At 35.4% G+C, this 15,143-nt stretch overlaps 1 protein-coding gene and 1 long non-coding RNA gene across 11 annotated transcripts; both read left to right on the top strand.

Annotated features, from left to right (window-relative positions):
• Window positions 1–4,205: 4,205 nt before the first annotated feature.
• LOC145957759 (uncharacterized) lies at window positions 4,206–6,646 on the top strand. The gene is made up of 2 exons (XR_014433761.1): window positions 4,206–4,321; window positions 6,176–6,646. It is a non-coding gene; the product is annotated as an uncharacterized LOC145957759 (long non-coding RNA).
• A 1,967-nt stretch (window positions 6,647–8,613) lies between these two features.
• On the top strand, window positions 8,614–14,639 carry LOC109792835 (protein FAR1-RELATED SEQUENCE 5). Of its 10 annotated transcripts, none has more exons than XM_083075289.1 (11): window positions 8,614–10,814; window positions 10,909–10,989; window positions 11,067–11,138; window positions 11,236–11,556; window positions 11,656–11,740; window positions 11,952–12,415; window positions 12,583–12,775; window positions 12,999–13,131; window positions 13,449–13,672; window positions 13,840–13,993; window positions 14,263–14,639. In XM_083075289.1, exon 1 carries the CDS (start codon window positions 8,621–8,623, stop codon window positions 10,430–10,432), a length of 1,812 nt encoding a protein of 603 aa, XP_082931415.1. In that variant the 5' UTR covers window positions 8,614–8,620; the 3' UTR covers window positions 10,433–10,814; window positions 10,909–10,989; window positions 11,067–11,138; window positions 11,236–11,556; window positions 11,656–11,740; window positions 11,952–12,415; window positions 12,583–12,775; window positions 12,999–13,131; window positions 13,449–13,672; window positions 13,840–13,993; window positions 14,263–14,639. The 10 variants fall into 10 exon arrangements, with proteins under 10 accessions (XP_082931415.1, XP_082931417.1, XP_082931420.1 ...); XM_083075291.1 differs by lacking the exon at window positions 13,840–13,993 and having other exon boundaries at window positions 14,263–14,456; window positions 14,570–14,639; XM_083075294.1 differs by lacking the exon at window positions 13,840–13,993 and having other exon boundaries at window positions 8,614–10,523; window positions 10,600–10,814.
• Window positions 14,640–15,143: the final 504 nt, after the last annotated feature.

Below are 15,143 nucleotides of genomic sequence, written 5' to 3' on the forward strand. Positions count from 1 at the left end.
TTTGAGCCGAGAGAGAAATAATCATACGAATTGTATCCAACCTTGCAATAGGTGCAAATACTTCAAAGTAGTCAATACCTGGTTTTTGTTTGTACCCTTTAGCCACCAACCTTGCTTTAAAGCGATCAACTTCTCCCTTAGGATTGTATTTGATCTTGTACACCCACTTTACTCCAATAGGCTTTTTATTTGTTGGCAAATCTGTTAATTCCCACGATTCATTCTTCTCAATGGCATGAATTTCATCATCCATTGCTTTTCTCCATTTCTCATCATTTGAGGCTTCTTCAAAAGTCACAAGCTCACAATCTGCAAATAAAGCAAAATTGATAATCTCTTCATCAGATGGGTCATTATCATTACCCATAACATAATCTTCCAATCTAGCTGGTAGTTGGCGACGCCTCCTTGGTCTGTTAGAGGATTCTGGTTCATCAACAACTGGATCTGGTTGTCCTTCAGACTCTTCATAATTGTTAGAGATCACCATTTTCTCCTTTTGGGATTTAAAAGACCAATCCCACATGCCTTTCTCATCAAATGTCACATCTCTACTGATAATCACCTTATTTGTCTCTGGATTGTAAAGTTTATATGCCTTTGAATTTGAGTTATAGCCAATGAAAACACACCTTTCTCCTTTGTCATCCAATTTCTTTCTGAGTTGATTTGGGACATGTGCATATGTTATGCATCCAAAAATTCTGAGATGTCTAATTGATGGTCTCCTTCCACTCCAAGCTTCTTCTGGTGTCTTGTTAAGAACACTCTTTGTTGGACAACCTATTCAAGATATAAACAGCAGTAGCAACTGCTTCTACCCAAAACTCTCTAGGCATCTGTTTGGCCTTTAACATACATCTCACCATATCCATGATTGTTCTATTCTTTCTTTCAGCAACTCCATTCCGTTGAGGTGTGTATCTAATTGTTAGTTGGTGTTGAATTCCATGTTGTTCAAAGAAATTTGTACAAGCAAGATATTCTTGACCTCTGTCTGTTCTCAATACTTTAATCTTTCAACCACTTTGCTTTTCTACAAATGCCTTAAACATTTTAAAGACATCACATGCTTCTGATTTCTGTTTCAAGAAGTGTACCCATGTCTTTCTATTAAAGTCATCAATAAAAGTAATAAAATATCTACTACCACTATGAGTTGGGATCTCAACTGTGAACAAATCTGAATGAACTATCTCTAATAGCTTCTTCGCCCTCCAAGATACTCCAGTTGGGAATGATTCTCTATGCTTCTTTCCAATCTCACACGTCTCACAAACACCATTAGGAGTATTCACAATAGGTAAGCCAGAAACATATTCTTTTCTTGACAAATAATTTAATCCAAAGAAGTGAAAGTGTCCAAAGCGCATATGCCACAACCAATCATCATTGGGAATAATAGAACTCAAACAAGAAAACTTTTCATGACAAATCTTCAAAGGAAATAATCGATTGAGGGTCATTTTTACCTTAGCTATAAATCTTCCACTTCTGTCTATCAACGTGCAGTATCCATGATGAATCTGCATGTTGTAACCTTTCTTTGATAGTTGTCCCATACTCAATAGATTGTGATGAAGACCAGGAGCATAGAAAACATCAGAGATAAAATTTTGCGAACCATCTTTCAATCTAATATTAATTTGGCCTTTCCCTAAAATAGGAATATTTGTGTTGTTTCCAAATCTCACAGTAGATTCTATTGTAATAACTCATTTTTCCCACACATATGATTGCTACATCCAGTATCCAAGTACCAAATATTTTCACCCTCAGAAAATGTATTGCTTGCCAAAAATAAACTTTGTGGATTATAAGAATTCTCACCAATATTTTGATGACTTTCTGCCACGTTTGCCTGTTGTTTAAATCTGCATTCTGTAGCTTTGTGTCCAAACTTTCCACAGTATAAGCAATTAAAGTTTGCTCTTTGTTGGTAATTGTTACCACGTCCTTTTCCATGGTTGGCAACACCAAAAGTATTTCCTCCTCTTCCTTGGTTGAATGATCCAAGATTATTATCTCGTCCTTGATTGAAATTTCCACGTCCTCTTCCTCTATAATTTCCTCGACCTCTTCCTCTATAATTTCCTCTTCCTCCATTATTGTAATTATCTCGACCTCTACTTTCTACACTTTGATTGGTTTCAGCTATATTGTTAAGATTCACCTGACTTTTTAAAGCTTCTTCATTTACTTTTTCTGTCTTCTCCAAGATTCTTCTCACATGACTTTCAATGCTTCCCTGCAACTCTGCTACAGTCATGATGTCTATATCATGGGACTCAATTATTGTAGTTACCACATGATCAAACTTCATCGGCATTGTTCGAAGAATTTTTTCTACCACTTTGCTATCAGGAATATCTTCTCCATATACTCTCATTTTGTTGACGAGATCTGTAACTCGTGAAAAATATTGTTCCACAGATTCAGAATTCGACATTTCATATCTTTCATATTCCCTTCGCAAAGATTGCAACTTGGATTTTTGAGCTTTCTCTACACCTTTATATGACAACTTCAAAATATTCTACGCTTCATTGGCAGTTTTGGCATTTGCAATTTTGCCAAAAATAGAATAATCTACTCCTTGGTGAATTTGTGACAACGCCAATTGGTCTCTTCTCCTAGCAGTATCATCAGCTCCTTCTACTAATCCCGGTTCAACAAAGCTCCAAATATTGTGAGCTCTTAAATGTGTGGCCATCAAAGTCTCCCAATAACTAAAATCTAATTTCCCATCTAACTTGGGACCAGACCAAATAATATTATAATTGGTGGCCATATCTCTCTCTCAAAGATATAACAACTCTATCTTTTTTTTTTAACAAAATGAGAACCCTCTTATTCCTCACTCAAGTATATATTTTTTTTCCTCACACTATTACTAGACTCTCAAGCTCTGATACCAAATTGTTATCAATCAAACAATCAAATATCATGCACAGCGAAAACGAGAGAGAGAAGGAAGAAGAGATTTTTTCTAAAATAAGATTTCACTCAAAGAAAGGATTCTACATACTTTGTTTAGCATACACTGCTTTTTATAGGCATTACAATTTATAAAACTTAATTACCCAGTCACTTTAGTATTCTTAACTTTGAAGCAAATTAGAGACGGTACAGCCATTGTGAAATAGTCAAAATTCCAAGTTCGTGTTGCAGTTTAATTTTCTGACGGTGTCGAAGCCGTCATTTGAGAAACAAAAGTGGAACAAAAATTATCAGCGCAGCCGATTAATCCATTTCGTATTAGAACATCGTATGTGTACGGAACTTTGAAAGCCAATTCAACCATGCAAATAAACGTCAGATGCACGTGTGCCTCCAAGTCACTCCAACGCATGTAAGAGACTAAGACTTCGATCTTAGAAGTTATAACGATCCTTTATGTTCTCGTAGATGTAGAGTTGTAGACATATCTTTTGGTCACTTTTAAATAATCTTTTTTATTACTCCAGAATTAGCTCAAAAAAATCTGTTACTCTAGAATTAGCAAACTCAATATGTAGTAATCTTAGCCGATAGGCAATGGCATGGAATTTGTCTCAGTATTTTTTAGGGGGTTGCTACTGTATCCCTGATAAATGAGGGGTATCGGTACTGTCGATGACGTGTCGATGATGTGTATGTACATATCATTTAAATGCCATGTCAAATGCCATGTCAACCTTTTAAATAAAAATTATTTTGTATTTAAATTTTTACATTATTTTTTTTCATTAATATTTTTATAATTATACGATCTCCTCTCCCCTCCGTCTCCCATCTCTCCCTCGCCCCTCCGACTGTCTCCCACCTCTCCCTCTCCCCTCCGTCTCCCACCTCTCCGTCTCCCCTTCGTCCGTCTCCCACCTCTCCCTCTCCCCTCCGTCTCCCACCTCTCCCTCGCCCCTCCGTCTCCCACTCCCCTCCCCTCCGCCTCAACCCCTCTCCCTACTTCTTGAACTCCCTTGCCACAGCCATTTGCCACTCCTCCCTCCCCTCCTCCTCCGCCATCCACTATTCCCTCCTCTCCATCGTCGACCATGACTCCTCCAAGGTTAGACGACATCCCCCTCGACCCCACTTTCCCTTTCTGTTTTCATTTATATTTTTTATTTATGTAAAATCCACGTAAATAAAAAACTTAACTGAAATTCACGATTTTTTCCCCTATCTTTATGCATGTTTCTCACTTCGTGCAGATATACGGGAAAGTGAAAACAAAATTTGTGGACGTACCCTTGGCGAGCGAGCAAGAACAAGAACGTTATTGGATTTTTGAGTACTGGATTTAGGCAACTTGGTCCTGGTTTTTCCCCTCCGCTTCCTGGTTTTTCCCTTCTTCTTCTTCTTATTTTTTTAAAGGTTATCTCACTCACGTTGGATTCAATTCCGGGAGTATTCATGGATGGTGCTTGATGTTGCTGTGAATTATTCTGCGGTATTGTTGTATATGACATGATTTAGGTGTGCTTTAACAAGATTTTTGGCATTCTGTGAGATTATTCTTTTCCCTTTTGATGCTTGTTTGTTTTGATATTTTTATTGGCAGAATTTATATGCTTTTGCTGTTCCAAAGTGTGCAGTTGATTATTATTTCAGGAATTGAGAATTTTGATCTTTTATCCATCAACTATGTTGTTTCTCAAACAAAGTAGAAAGCTACTTCCATGAGTTTATCACCATTCAGTTTTTGAGAGCTAATTTGGTTTCATTGTTACATATGATAATTTTTGGCTCAATAATGATTTATTTACTTGGTGAATATGTTTGTTTTAGTTTTTTGCAAAAGATTTTACATGCATTTGACCTAAAATATGAATCTGGACTGGACTATCCTGTAATATGTAGACTGAATTTTTATTCTTTTGCTCACTGACAAAACTGTGATTTAAGTACAAGTTAACAATGTGCACATGGAGAGAGAGATCAAGAAAGGAGGTGGAGATGATAGAAACTGATTAAGTAAAACTAGTATATTTACCTGATTGGAACAGCCAACAGACTTTTCACTCCCTTTTTTCCAAGTTCAACTATGGTCTGTATAGGGTCTTAACCATTCCACTGGTCCAACTCTACTCTGTAACATGAATTATAGCTAACTGTTATAAATCCAGAAAAAGAAATGTCTAAAAGCAGTGTCCAGTTTTGGGGGTACCAAGAGATGGTAGGTTTGAAGACATATGGACTAATTGTGAAAATTTCCTCCCAAAGAGCTTTCTTTATGTTGGTGAACTTCATGAACTATATAGAATATTATTAACTAGTGGATCACTAAATTGAGATAATTTCCAATATGATATCATTGAGGACTTTATACTAGCATTTTAATACAATAGATATATACATATACATATACATATATATATATATATATATAATAGTTGTTAAAATCAGAACTCATTGAGAATCAATTACTGAAACGACAAAAAGTAGTTACCTGATAAGCAAGGGTGTAGCTATTAGTTATCTTTCTTGTCTCGAGTTCTTCCATGATCAAATCCCCACATTCCTCCATCTCAGCCTTGTATGGATCACCAGCCTCTTCCACATAAGCAAGAGGCACCCCATGTGCACTAAAGAATATCATGACCTGCAAACAAAGAAACAAGTATTTCTTCTATTGGACTCAAGAAATAAACACATTTTTTTCTGAATAAAGGACAAAACATTGATGTAGTACCTTATGTGCTTTTAGTGTTTTTTTTTCTAATCAAAATTGAAAATTTACATCGATAATGTATGTTAATTTTCATTGGAAATTTTTTTTTGCAAATTACCAAGGTATAACTCTAATTTTGATTAAGAGAACAGCAAAAGCATATTTTAGTCTACATATTACAGGATAAAAATTCAGCTTGCCGATGAAAAAATCTAAACATAAATTATGGATCAATGATCTTTGTTCTTAGGAGGATTCTGTGCATCAGACATTACAAGTAAAGAGAACTGGTTCTTGGTTAACAATGCCAATTTTTTGTCTTATCCATTTCAACTGTCGACCAGCAATTTAGGCCGCCTGTTTATTGTTTCAAACATTCTTTATGGTATTTTTTTTAATTTATTCCTAGTAAATTATTTAACCATCACAATTAAAAATAATATATTTATTAAGAGAATAAAATTATATAAAAATTGATATATTTATTATTATTCTTAAATTGGGTGTAACATTTTGATCAAGGAAAGAGAGGTTCTCCAGCAGCTCGTGTGCATTTTTGGCTGCTTCAACATCATCTCTATTTAACATTGATACCAGGAGAAGTATGCTTCCTTGAATGTTTCCTATGAGACTGCACACCGTTTTACTTTTAGACAACTCCAACAGCAACTCCAAGGCTAACTTGCGTTCCTCAACTTGACGTGAAAGTGAACGAACAATAGATCCAAGTGTGTTCTCCACTTTAGCAATATCTTCCTGCCAGAATGAAGTATCACCATCTTTTTCATGCAAAATCAATGTTGGTATCTTCAGTTTTACATATAGCTATCTAAAAATGTGTATAGTTAGTAATGAGAAGGATTTATAAGGTACCTTGTTCTCTGCATTATCCATTGCAAGCATAGACAGGATGAGCAGAACTCGCTTCCTTATTTCACGATTTTTAGAACTAAGAAGTCCAATAAGATCAGTGATGTAATTCTCCATTTTTAACCATTCTCGGTGCTCGTCTCTTTCTAAGCATATGTCATGAAGTTTATCTAGGGACTAAATCACTCCCTCATCTTCATTTGTTTCAAGTTCGGATTTGATGGTAGAAATGGTAATTATTGTGTTCCTGTCCTTCCATTCTTGAATAGACTGTTTAAGAGTTTTATTTGGCCTTAGGATTTTAGTATCCAGAGGCAACCTTGTCAAGGGACAGTGAGTGTTCCCTTCAGCAAACCATTTCTCTATTGCACTTCTCTCAAATGTCTTCCTAGAGGAAGTCTCCACAAGATCAACCATAATATCAAGAGAGATTGGACAGTAAAAAGACTGCAGAGCCGCCAATGGTCTCTCTCCCAAAGAATTTCTCTTTTCAAAATTACTTAGTTTCCTTCTCTTGTGTTGAAGTTATATAATCAGCCTTTCCAAGCATTGTAACAAGCTTCTCCATATGTTTAGTCTCTAAACTTTTTTCCATTTTTGTTTTTAGTCCTTAAACAATTTTTTTACTAATTTTAGTCTCTCAACTTTTTCCAAATTTCACTTTTAGTCCTTGAACTTTTCCAAATTTATTTTTTTAGGAACTAAAACCAAATAAAATTTGTTCAAAAAGGGCGGCCCAGTGCACGAGGCTCCCACCTAGTGGGGTCTGGGGAGGGTAGATGTACGCAGCCTTACCCCCGCAAGCGGAGAGGCTGTTTCCAGGACTTGAACCCGTGACCTCTTGGTCACTAAGCAGCAACCTTACCGTTGCGCCAAGGCTCACCCTCTAAATAAAATTTGTTCAAGGGCTAAAAAAAAATATTGACAAAAGTTCAGGGGCTAAAAAACATATTTAATCCTTCTAGTTTCATGTTTTAAGCTACTTTTTGTACTCTGTTTTGCATGTTATTAGACTATTAGGTTCCTATTTACATTCAGAAACCGCTTTTGCATCTTCAGCCCTTTCCTTGCATCCCCTCAAGATTTTTTCTTTGAGCATTACTACTAAACCCTCTATAAAAGAAGGGTTTTGACATGTAGATCGAATTTAATAACAATGGTTTCATCTTACTCACGAAAAATACCCTGGTTTTGCCTACATAGTACAGATTGATTCACACTATGCTACCTTCACTACAAAAGACCCTACTTCAACCGTACATTGGAAACTCTCATACATTAGCACAGCTCTCATTTATCGAGTTTCTTCACATCATTACCAATAGTTTTAGCAAAAACCAATTAAGGCAGGTGCAATTCACAATTTCAAGGCAGTAGTTGTTGATCTCTGATTAAGCAGATTTGTGGCCTAAAACCATGGTTCCGGGCAGCTGCTAGAGTAGAAGTCCAAAAATAACGTCTTTTTAGCATCTGCTTTAGAAAGTAAAGTAGCAGCAACAAGAACAAACAAGAGGAAGTAGTTAGAAGCCATATATGCTTTCATAAAGTACACAAAAACCAAATAATTAGTGTCTTCTCTTCTATATAAAACAATGTAGGCTAAATTTGGTCAATTAAGTTATTCAATGTCGTTGGAGTTGCTTTTACGTAAAAGTAAAAATTGGTATGCCATGTAAGCCATTTTTCTTTTCTATTTGGCCATGATTAAAAGAATAGGATTCCTGACGGTAAAAGAATAAACATGTGCTAGGTTATGAAAAAGGTAATGGACTTTTAATTTCTAATCCAAATCAATGTTATTGTATACTTTTTATGGTTGAGTGTGTCTATGTTTTTGCCTAGTATATTACGTGAAATTAACTTAGCCATATTGATCTTTTTTTTTGTTTCTGTTTTGCTATTTGATTATATTATATGCATTAAATACCTAATAGTTATGAGTTTTTGATAGGTGATAGCTTCTAATAGTTCTCAAACAACAGAGGGTAAACTTTATATTTGATGGAAAACTTCGATGATTTGTCAGCAGTTAATTTAAGTGATGATGGAGATGTTAAGCATTCTGTTTCTTCTAAAGAATCTGCTGAAAGTGATAGTATGTATCATAATATACAGTGTGATCAAAATGTGAATTCAAATATGAAGATAAGAGATGGTGAATTTAAAAAAATTACAGACTTGACGACTGATGACATATATGGGCTAGAGTTTGGAAGTGAAGAGGAAGCATATGACTTTTATGAGAAATATGCAAAATGTCGTGGTTTTGTGGTAAGAAAAGATGAAGTGAAACGTAATGTCAATGGAAAAGTGATAATGCGGCAATTTGTATGTAATAGACAAGGTTTGAGAAACAAGAAGCACTTCAAACGGGTAGACAGGAAAAGAGATCATAGACGTATTACACGAGTTGAATGCCAAGCTAGGCTTCGTGTACACTACAACTTAAAGAAATCAATATGGATAGTGACATGTTTTGAAGTGGCCCATAACCATGAATTAACACCTTCAAGATATGTGCACTTGTTCCCAGCTTACCGTGGATTGACGGATGCAGATAAAGCTCAAGTTGATAGCTTGCATTCATATGGAACCAAAACTTGTCATATAATGGGGTACATGGTGGCTCAAAAAGGTGGACATTCTAGTGTTGGTTTTACCAAGAAAGATTTATATAACTATTTTGATAGTCAAATGCGTGGTGAGATTAAAGATGGAGATGTTGTTGCTGCCTTAAGTTATCTTCGTGGGAAGGCCGACAATGATCCCATGTTATACGCAAAATTTTTAACTAATAGTGATGGTAGATTGAAGCAACTTTTTTGGGCAGATGGATGCAGCAGATCTGATTTTTTATGTTTCGGTGACGTTCTTGCGTTTGACACGACATATAGGAAAAACAAGTATAACTATCCTTTGGTAATTTTCTCTGGATGTAATCATCACTCACAAACTGTCATATTTGGTTGTGCTTTGGTGTCAGATGAAACCATTGACACATATAAATGGGTCTTAAATTCATTTTTAGAAGCAATGGGAAACAAACATCCCAAAACAGTTGTGACAGATGGGGATGGGGCAATGAGAGAGGCTATAAAACATGTTTTTCCAGATACATGTCATCGACTATGTGCCTGGCACTTGCATAAAAATGCATGTGAAAATGTTAAGAGTTCTGCTTTCTTGATGGATTTCAAGAAAGCAATGTATTCAGATTTCACTCGGGAGGAATTTGAAGATTTTTGGATGAACATGGTTGAGAAGCATGGACTTGTGGGGAACAAATGGGTTTCCAAAACATATGAGAATAGATCATCATGGGCCACTGCTTACTTCCGTGATATATTTTTTGGTCGTATACGTACTACTTCTCAGTGTGAAGCTATTAATTCAATCATGAAGACATATGTTAGGAAAAAATGCAGCATTTTTGAATTTATACATAATTTTGAACAAGCTTTAAGAGAATATAGAAATAATGAACTGGTTGCTGACTTTAAGTCTCTATATTCAGATCCTGTATTGACGACATCTCTTTATGAGATTGAGAAGGCTGCTGCAAAAATCTACACTGCAGAGGTTTTTATGGAAGTTAAAGAGCAGATTGTATTGGTTAGTACGTTAATTGTTACTACGAGAGTAGTAATCGGGGACCAATTGATTTTGAAATTGACTAAGTATTGTCATCGTAATGTTGAAACGACAGTTGTTTATGATACTTCAAGGTCAATATTTTATTGTGAATGTAGACATTTTGAGTCACGGGGTATTCCTTGTTCTCATATTTTTTGTGCCATGAAAGAGGAGCATGTGGACCATATTCCAGACAGTCTCATTTTGACACGATGGACTAAAAAGGCTAAGATTGATTTTTTGTCATCAGATTCATCCCAAGGGAGTAGATTCTGATGTGATGGAGCTTGCTCGATTTGGGGCTTATTGTGGTGCTTGTACAAGGTTTTGCAAAATAGCTTCAAAAAAGAAAGGACTATACAATGAGGTAATGAATGACATATTGAAACTCATTGATAAGTATGAGAAATTAGAGGATTTTGTTGACACACCAAACCCATCAGGAAAGCACTTTTGTGATCCTAATGTGGTTAAGACTAAAGGTGCTCCAAAGAAGAGTAAGATTGGTATGAAGAGGTCAAGACATTGTTCAAATTGTACTAGCACAAAACACAATGTTAAGACATGTCCTGTGCGTGTTGGTACAAATGCTAAGAGTATGAATGATGATAAGTTATCTCAACCGGAATGTCCTAAATCCAACATTGCAGCTGATAGTGTAAGCTTCTTGTTAACAATAATTATAATTTTATTTTAGTTGAGTATTTGTTTCATTTGTGTCAGAAATGAGATGAATTTCTTTGATTTTGTAGGATACAAATATAATGACATCAAGTGAAAGCAAGGGTCAGGATCATGTAATTTCAACTAAGCCTAAAAGCCATATCGACAATGTAGAATAAGTTTTATTTTTATTTCAAATTTCATTATTTTTATCTTTGATTGTAAGTAACATATGGTTTGTCTATAGAAAGGGAAAGGAAAAGCTAGCGGTTGTTGCAATAAGCAAAAGGAAGAAAAAAATTTGAAACATAAATCTCCTGTAAGTACATGACTATGGTAATGTGCATGTTGAGAAATGGATATGTACATGTCTTAGCAATGATTAATAATTTTATCTAAATTGTATAATGAAACAGGTTGTTTGTTCTAGTGGATGTCACCCTATTATGTCGCAAGTGCAACCTATGTTAACCCCAATGCAGCATATGGTAACCCCAATGCAGCATATGGTACCCCCAATGCAGGCTATGGTACATCATATGGTACCCCCAATGCAGCCTATGGTACCCCCAATGCAGCATATGGTACCCCCAATGTAGCCTATGGTACCCCAAGTACAATTCCCAACATATGGGTATGCTGCTTCAAGCCAAGGACTATCAAACTTACCTAACATTGTCGGAGTTCCTTTTTATCGCCACGATACCCAAGTTCCTATTTTATCACAAGCACAGCAGGTTGTTAATTTGTTAATGAGATTTTACCTCTGATGACTTTTTCTTTGTTTCTTTTGTGTGAATCATTTGTATGTTACACTTCAAAACATTTTGTTTCAGTATTATCATGGACCTCAAGTTGATAATAATGACACATCTTACTTTGGGTTACTTCAAGAGGTCATGAAAAATGAAGGTCAAATGAGTAAGTTTTATTCACCGCTAATGTAGAAGTGTATTTAAGTAGTAAAACTATCATTTCACTCCATAAGTTTTTTGATAATAGTGTTAAAATTGTAATATTTATGTTTTAGGTGGAAGAGCATGAGATTAAATTCATAAGTATTATTATACTACTAGCACCAAAGTTATACCTTCTAATATTCATTTTCCATTTTTGTCATCTACATTGGCAGAGATTGATGATAAATGACAACTTGAATTGTTCTGCAGAGCTCCAAATGTCAAATGGCACTGGTAGTGATTGATGTATTCCTCTCAAGACTTTCCAAACACACTGCATATCAGAATTTTGGGAAGTCATTTACTTAGTGCATATAAGAAAGTAGTGTCATATCCAAATGTACAAGAACTAACTTTAGTATAAGGAATTACTTTGGCTATTTATTAATTTTGATGTCATTATATTAGTCATTCTATGCACTCTGAATGCCACTAGTAAAGCTTAAGTCATAACATTGGATTTGTACATTTTACAGAGTGCTGGAGTGCAATTTCCTCAAAGCGATCAGGTGGTCCAATCAAATCATCCTAGTTCACAACCTAGTAGGAGTAGTAATGTACCAAACAGGGAACAGGTCACACCTAGACATGAAGTGGTTGCTCAGCAAGCAGACTCCCAGACTGTCCCTGAATCTAGGTGACTATTTGCTTTTAAGTTTTAGTGCACTTGTGATTGACAGGATCTTTAGAAATTCTTTTCTGGATGACACTATTCAAAATGATTTATTATGGTAAGATGATAGTTTCAAAATCTATTTTACATCTTCTGTATGCTTATAGATTGTTAATTGCACACCAATAAAGTTGCTCGAATACTTGGAAAGGTGGAGAATAATGATAGGTTCTTGAGAATAGCTTTATATGAAGGTGATCGAAGTAGCAAAAAAGTAAGAAAGATTCCTACAGCAGCTGCAAATGCTAATGAGAGCAAGGACCCTTTAACAGATCCCACTCTCCTGTGTTGTGCTTTCAAAAAGCATAGAATATATTTATTCAGGTATGTAATAAAGTGTACTGACCATTTTACCTCTGCATTGGATTCCAAAGTTATGTAGTTTTGTTATATGATGATATCATATATGGGGATTTTGTCCAATAGTGATTTCCCTCGGTGCATTGAGGTTCATCTTGCTTAATGCATGTTGTCATTAATAGTTAATTGTATAACATGCAAATATAATGCAACTTGTATCTAAGTATTGGAGTTTGTCATGTATTAGTTGAAGAGAGCCAGAGGAGCCTGAAGATGCAACTAAGGGAAGAGATTTGTTCAATGAAAAGCCACCGGCTGATGAACTTTTAGCAGTTTCTAATATTGGAAATTCAGTTACAACATCACTTCCTGACAATGTGGTGAGTTTATTCGCCTTTAAAGTAGATTGTTATGACTGGAAAATAAATTCATTGGTGCTTTCACTCTAATTTACGTGTCATACACATTAAAAGTTGTTTAGAAATAACCTATGTCATAAATTAGTAACTATGTTTTTTTCACCTCTGTACTATTCTATTTAATTAATTATCCAGTAGAAGAGAGGAAAGATGTTTCCTCTTGTTCTTTACATATGAAACTGTGGGTTGGTTTTCTTATGTATTTTTATTTTTAAATCATATGGATACCTCTCCGTTCCCCAAAAAATAGCTTTATAATTCCAATTTCTCTTTTGCAGATTCTACACACCACCATGGGTGATATACACATGAAATTATACCCAGAGGAATGTCCAAAAATTGTGGAGAATTTCACAACTCACTGCCGAAATGGCTATTATGACAATCTTATTTTTCACAAGGTCATCAAAGGCTTCATGATACAAACAGGAGATCCTTTAGGAGATGGCACAGGTGGGCAGTCTATTTGGGGGAGGGAATTTGAGGATGAATTTCATAAAAGGTAATGAAGCTTGTTTATAAACGTTCTATCTTATCATATTCAAGAAATATCATGATTTCAGACTCCAGGCTAATGATTATTTGGGGGAATATGCTAATAGCACCGGGAAACATCCTGGTATGGTTTTTGCCTCAGATGGAACTTAGCAAATCTTTTTGATCTTGCAGTTTGAGACACGATAGGCCTTTCACAGTATCAATGGCAAATGCGGGCCCAAATACAAATGGTTGTCAGTTCTTTATCACCACAGTGGCTACTCCATGGTTGGACAACAAGCACACTGTATTAGGTAGAGTTGCGAAGGGAATGGATGTTGTACAGGTAAATTGGCTTTTCTACTCTTGCTTAACCATTTAGTACTTCTTTGCTCATTCATATCACCTGATCAACCATCTTTTTCAAACAATTCCTTCTCAATTTCCTTATATATATATATATATATATATATATATATATATATATATATATATATGTATGTATCTTTCGATGAATTTCTCTCTTTTTAAGGTTTCCTCTAAAATATATTATGTTTCTTTTGACAAAATGTCTATTTGAGAAGACTAACCAATTGAAAATTTTGATGTTGGTAGCCTATAGAAAAAGTGAAGACAGACAAGACAGATAAGCCATATCAAGATGTTAAAATTCTAAATGTTACTGTACCAAAGTCTTGAAGGTCCTTTCCTTGTATGACTGATGGTGTCAGTCATCTATTCTGGTGCTGAAGAAATTTTAACGGCATAATTTCAAGTTTCTTCCTTTAGCTCCACAGGTTTCTTATCAAGTGAGGCAATTATATGACCATTGTATTTCATGAACACACTTGCTTCACTGGTTTCCTCTGACTTACGGCTAAAGCTTTAACTTGATGCTGTCTTCTGTGTTCTGCTTTGCCAGTGTGATGCGCTTTGCATGCCAAAGGAATGCAGTTAGGCAATATCACTTCTTGACGTGTAATTTTTTCAGGGAGAGGGAGAGGAACAAGGATGGTTCTAATTTGTCCGGTCACATGAGAGGCCTATCCTTGCATAGTCATAATGGCAGCAGCTCTCACAGTGGAAGCTTTGATTTTAGTGACTGATCTCTTGACAAACAAAATGGACCTATTTTAGCTTTTCTTTTTCATTTTTGTCTAAATTTGGAGTTGGTATTATTCAAGTTGTGAGGGGGTGGTGATTTCTCATTTAGTCTTGGTGAGTATGGAGATGGGAGAAAAAACGGAAACCACATGGGCTTCAGTTTATAAATTACTTGTAATTATATTTTGTGATATCATATGCCATGACCTGAGGCTTGTAAGTTTCAAGTGCGAGTTTTATAACTGATAATGTTTTTTTCTTCTCCTAATTTCTAGAAATTACATATTTTCTTCGTAATCTAACCATTTGAAAACCTTCAAACACCACTTTTGCTTGTTTGTACGAGTCTCTGTTTTTTTAATAAATCACGCCACTTTCAGTTTCACAACGAA

This window comes from Cajanus cajan, chromosome 5 (assembly GCF_000230855.2).
Source record: "Cajanus cajan strain Asha chromosome 5, NIPB_CcT2T_4, whole genome shotgun sequence".
NCBI lineage: Eukaryota > Viridiplantae > Streptophyta > Magnoliopsida > Fabales > Fabaceae > Cajanus > Cajanus cajan.

Coding starts and splice junctions, on each gene's coding strand:
- LOC109792835 (XM_083075289.1), top strand. CDS start 8,621: ATGTATCATAATATACAGTGTGATCAAAATGTGAATTCAAATATGAAG.